The 5,448-nt window shown below is 49.4% G+C and overlaps 1 protein-coding gene across 1 annotated transcript; it reads right to left on the bottom strand.

Moving 5' to 3' along the window:
* Positions 1–984: 984 nt before the first annotated feature.
* On the bottom strand, positions 985–2,264 carry LOC136501118 (probable membrane-associated kinase regulator 4). The gene has a single exon (XM_066496617.1). It carries the CDS (start codon positions 2,068–2,070, stop codon positions 1,033–1,035), a length of 1,038 nt encoding a protein of 345 aa, XP_066352714.1. The 5' UTR covers positions 2,071–2,264; the 3' UTR covers positions 985–1,032.
* Positions 2,265–5,448: the final 3,184 nt, after the last annotated feature.

Raw genomic sequence — 5,448 nt, 5'->3', positions numbered from 1 at the left:
CAGGTCGCTAGTTGGTCTAAGGACTTATTCATCATGGCATAATAATTTTCTTTCACACTAAATTAGCATCAGCTAAACTTATTAGTCCAAAAACCAATCAACGAATAAGTTGATAAACTGTCTCGATCAACCTACCCATATGGGTATCCAAACCAAAAATAGTAATTGGATGGTACTATTTCGACCTCCAACAAAGTATCTATATGTGAGACACATTTTAGGTTGCAGCAGACTCATAACTTAAATATGAGTATTCTCTCTCCTGAAAACTCATTTATAGAAAATGTTCTCTTTTGGGTCCTGTTGTTAGATAAGACAAAAATAAATATTAAATCATTTGACTTTAGCGTTATCCAAACATAACATAAAATGAGTCTTATATTATGGCAATGTTTGGCACCGGCTCCTACGGCTCCGGCTCTCTACGCAGCAGCCCTATGCAGTGCTGTTCTTACCTGCAGCGAGGAGCCGGACGGGAGGAGCCAAAACAAAAAAAAACAACATGAAAACAAGAAGAGCCAGGGATTTGGTGATTTGGTGATCCGATGGCTCCTCCACGGTAATGCTACAGTACCCGGAGCCCCTGTATTTTGAGTAATGCTGGTTGGAGACAGTCGCACTGAATGAGCGAGCGGCAGCTGGTCAGGCAATCCTCACTCCTCAGCCAGCAACGGCCGGCACCCCGGCAGACCAGGAGTAACGCCGACGACGACAACGTGGTCCTGTTTTTTTTTTTTTTTTTTTTGTTAACAACGATGTCGTCATCTACAGCACTCTGAAACCTGAATGCAGCACAGGATGTTCGGTCCGGTCGTCCATAAGCTCGCGCCAGGGTATCTCTTTCTAGAACTACGAACCTCGAATTCTTTTTTTTTTTTCACAAATCCGGGCTTTGTACTCCGTATATCTGATGACTGAAGAAGAAATTGTATTATTTATATATGCGAGAAAAGACAGGATAAACTTGACATTATTGATGTGGTCACTTTTGAAATCCCATCCATTTTTTGCACACGTCACGGGTTCTCACGGCTAGTGGCAGTACGCTACTACAGCTGATCGAGCCGGGTTGCTAGGCCAGGAGGAAGGCGCGGAGGCGGAGCAGAGGGCGGCGTCGCTGACGCTCTTCCTGGCGAGCCCGAGCTGCTGCTGCGACCGCTTGCAGTAGGCGATGGCGCCCTGGATCAGCCCCTCCGACTCCGACCGGGCGCTGCTGCTCCGCTTCAGCGCCGGCCCGCCGCCAACTCCGGAACTCCTCCTCGCCGACGACGATGACAGCGGCTTCGCCGGCGCCGCAGCGGGAGGCGCCGCCGCTGCCGTTGCCATCGCGTGCCGCCACTTGATCACGCCGGAGAAGGACTTACGCTGGCGGGCGGCGGCCGCCGCGGCCGCGGCGAGCTCCTCCTCGTCCATCAGCTTCTCCTGCTCGATGCTGCTCCGCAGGGTGGTCGGCGCCGCCTTGCCGCTGCCGCTGTGGTAGCCGTAGCCGTTCTTGATCTGGCCAAACGCCGCCTTGCAGGCGGTGCTCTTCGTCTCGCCGAGTGGTGCCGCAGCCGCTCTGGTGCTGGCCCGGACATCGGCGCCGCGGCATTGCTTGTCGGAGCACGAGGTCCTGGCGAACAGGGACCGGAAGAAGGCCCGGGACGCCAGCAGCTTCGCGTGCACCGTCCGCGCCGCCTTCCTGCGGCGGGAGCACTCGGTGCGTAGCCTCGCCACCGGCTGCGTGTCGTCGTCGCGGCACCCAGCGGAGTGCGAGTGCTGCAGCGGCGTCACTGTCGCGGCGCTCCTCCTGCCGGCGCCACCGCAGCCGCCGCCGCCGACGCCGACGTCAACCTCCTGCGCCTTGCGGCCAGGCCTCGGTGGCGCGGCCTTGTGCGGGGCAGCCGCCGCCGGCGGCGGCGGCTGCAGCCTGCCCCGGCATAGAAGCTCGTCCGCCGCGCCACTCCGGCGCACCTGGAACTCGAACTCCCCGCACGAGCTGAGATCCAGGTCGATGTACTCCTCCTCCACGAACGAACACACGCTAGCCATTGCGTCGCCGCAGTGCTGAGCCGTGGCTCTGGGGCACATTGCTTGCTCCGACGATGGGGCGGGCGAATTGGGGGAGAAGATGGGTTAATATGGGGGGAGGCAGCGTCAGGGGTTTGAAAAAATTTATGGGCAAGCAATGGCAGCGGCCACTGGCCAGCGGCAGCGGCAGTGTGGCAGGCTGGGTTGGGCAGGGAGGGATCCAAGAAAACAGAATGGGGTGTGTGTGTGTGTGTGGCGTGGGTGGGGGTGGGGGGGGGGGGGGGGGGGGGGGGGTAGGCAATGATTCCAGGGTTTTTCTTGTACTCACCTCACTCCACAGTCACTGTACAGCTCCAACTCCAGTTTTGCTCACCTTTCTTGGTGAACACTTGGGTATTTGTACTGTGTGATGCACTGGGTATTGTACACTGTACAGTATGGTGCACTCCTCCCATGCTCTACCACAATTACCAAAGCAGACTATGACCAGATTTATGTACTTGTGAGATTGCATTAATCACACAAACAGTACTGTGTCCTGCATGGCTCAAATTTTGGTTGAAGAATGAAGAGGGTCAGTGGTGGGGGATGATGAGTTCTTGGCTGTTACTTGGCACTGCTGCGCATTTTCTTTCACAGGTGGTGTCAGAATCAAAGTCAGCAGAAGCTACTGGGAGAAAGGGCTGAGAGCTTCTTTTGTTCGTCTGCGTTCTTTTAGGCGTGATTGGTTGCTCCAGCATTGGTGATCTGGGATGGGCTCTGTGCAGACTCTTTCCAGCCATAATGGAAACATGCAAGTGGATGTGTTTGGTTGCATCCGAGTACAGGATATCGGATGACCTGCATCGTGTTTGGTTCCCTGTTTGCACCGTTTTGGTGTATGAACTGGTGATTCCAGGTCTTGTTTGGTTGGCCGCATTGCCCCAGGTCTGAGTACCCATGTATGAGTTTGGTGTGGTTACCACCCGCTATTGCAGAATAAAGAACAATAGAAGAAAACAGAGATAACTTTGCCTCAGTTCAATAAGCTTGGCATTGACAATGACCTTGGAGCTTTTAATGACATAAACATGACAATAGTACTCCCAGCAAATCATGAACAACAAAAGTCACAGTTCCTCACAAGGTCATTGTCTTTACACATGTTCATGGTATTTTAAAACCATCACAGGCAATATGAAACAATTAGAGGCACCTACAACAATGCTTAGCAATGAAAAAGACAAGCACCATCAAAATAAACGACCGAACCAAAGCAATAGCTAGTAACCAAGGTATTTTAGGGCTTGATTGGTTGCTCGAAGCACTGCAAGGAGGCATTTTAGGGCATAGACCCTAGGCTCCTTTCCCCGATAGACAACATACCAAGCCATGGCATTTTGAGCATCACAGGCAGTTGTAGCAACGAGCAAGAACGAACCACAGGAGCACCAACAACAAAAAAATACTGCACCACAGCCACAACAAATAACACCAGTTTGTTTCTGACCACCTTTGGTGGAGGATTGACAAAAACTTTGTCATCTTCATAACCCATGAACTCCAAGTATGATGCTTTTGTCTCTTCTTTGTTAGGGAAGCTCTTGTAGCTGTTGTTTTTAAAACCAGTTACCTGGGCATTGCATCTAGTCCAGGTTGCATATACCCCAGGAACTCTGCCACGGTACACAACATACCAAGCCATTTTCCCCTTAAAAACACATAAAAGCAAGTATAAGATGTTGATAAGATGAGGGGTAGTTCAATCGATTTGCCTCAGATTTAATTGCCTTTTCATTTGACCTTAAACTTGGAGCTTAAGAAACATAGACAACAACAAAGCTCAAATAGATAGTAGAAAACCAAGATCATGACATGCATGAAACCATGCAGCCCAGCCATCAGATCATCACAACCGCCCAGCTGTTGCTTGGGCATGGATGTCTCACATGGTTTGATGATAGCCATGAGAAGCATAAGCAGAAGATAGAAGAAACAATGCTCCAGTACCTTACAAGTCCAAGGTCATCAATGTGCATAATCCATTACTCAAACTGGCACTGTTATCTTCATATGTATGAAAAGGATCTCACAATTGTATCGGCCTCAGTCAAAAAATGGTTGACATCACAAGCACAAAAAACGTAGGCCTCAGCTAATGTAAACTAACTTATGATCATCTTGCAAGCTAACTGCAATCATCCCAGGTGGCAAATACGAACACAAATTGCTAAGGCAAGTTCATGGCTCCCATGAAAGCATGGGACACGTCCATCCCAGCCATCCGGTAGGCATGCCTACAACAGTTGCTTTGCAATGGACGTATCCCACGGTTTGATGATAGACATGAAAAAACACAAGAAGACAATAAAGTACCAACAGGAAGAATACCCACAACCACCTCAGATTGCTATAGTTTACATCATCGGCCAAATAGGAACTCCAACAATAAGAATAATAAGAACAATAACAACATCTGAAATATCTCAGATCAACTAAGTGACAATCCAAGGTATTTTATGGCTCAGATCAACTAAGTGATAATCCATCACCCATTGTTAATGTCTACACCACACACATCAACAAAAGCCTCACATCCATCACCATGGCTCCTATGCTATTCCAAACTAGGTGCAGCCTTGGTCAGGTGGCAAATGGTTCTTTGTAGCATCAAATGAGGTTAGTGCTACACATCAAAATACTTCCTATAGCATAAGACAATTAGCATGGCTATATGCAAAAGTGGAGAGGCCAACTCATATGCATATAAGCAAAGTAGGTTGTGCTCAGGTAAGTCCTAAGCCACGAGATCCTATGAGCCTCTGTCATCTAAACAAAGCAAAGTCCCTCAGCCTTGTTCTTTAGCAGGTACAAGGCAAACATGAGTGCCTCCTGTGAGTACCTAGGGTAGTCCATAACATAGCCATAAAGATCCTGATGCACCTCATTGTGCTGTGGAGTCTTGAGGGAGACTCCACAGCCTTGATCATTCCATTCATGAGGTCTATTTCCTCTGAGGCAAGCTTCCTTCTCTTGTCACCCCTTTCCTCCTGGCCCTTGACATCAGAACCCTTAGAGCCTTCCATTCCAGAAGGAGTTCCCTTTTCAGAACCAGCCTCTGTGCCACCTAAGTCAGTGATGTCCTCAACGACATCAATATCACCTTGGCCAATGCCACTTGGAGTACCTAGAGGTTCATTTGAGCCCATTGCATACCTGCCTATGGCCTGGTTACCACCAAAGATGGCCTCCATCTAAACATAGTTCTCTGTTGGTGTGTTCAAGAACTTAGCATCAGCGGGATAGTCCTAGTTAGTGAAACAGATGTAACTATTATATATAGGGGAGCAAAATAAAAGAAAAGGGATAGCTAAGATGTTATGCAAACAGTTTCTAACCTTGATGTGGCCAAGTAGGTGTTCATCATCAAGTACTATCATATGGTGGTCCTCATCCCAC

The sequence above is a fragment of the Miscanthus floridulus genome, chromosome 1 (assembly GCF_019320115.1).
Source record: "Miscanthus floridulus cultivar M001 chromosome 1, ASM1932011v1, whole genome shotgun sequence".
Classification (NCBI taxonomy): Eukaryota; Viridiplantae; Streptophyta; class Magnoliopsida; order Poales; family Poaceae; genus Miscanthus; species Miscanthus floridulus.
Note: the sequence above shows the minus strand (reverse complement) of the source record. Positions and strands in the feature narration are given on the sequence as shown.

Bases quoted from the DNA above. Each gene is read 5' to 3' on its own strand.
- LOC136501118 (XM_066496617.1), bottom strand. From the start codon at position 2,070: ATGTGCCCCAGAGCCACGGCTCAGCACTGCGGCGACGCAATGGCTAGC.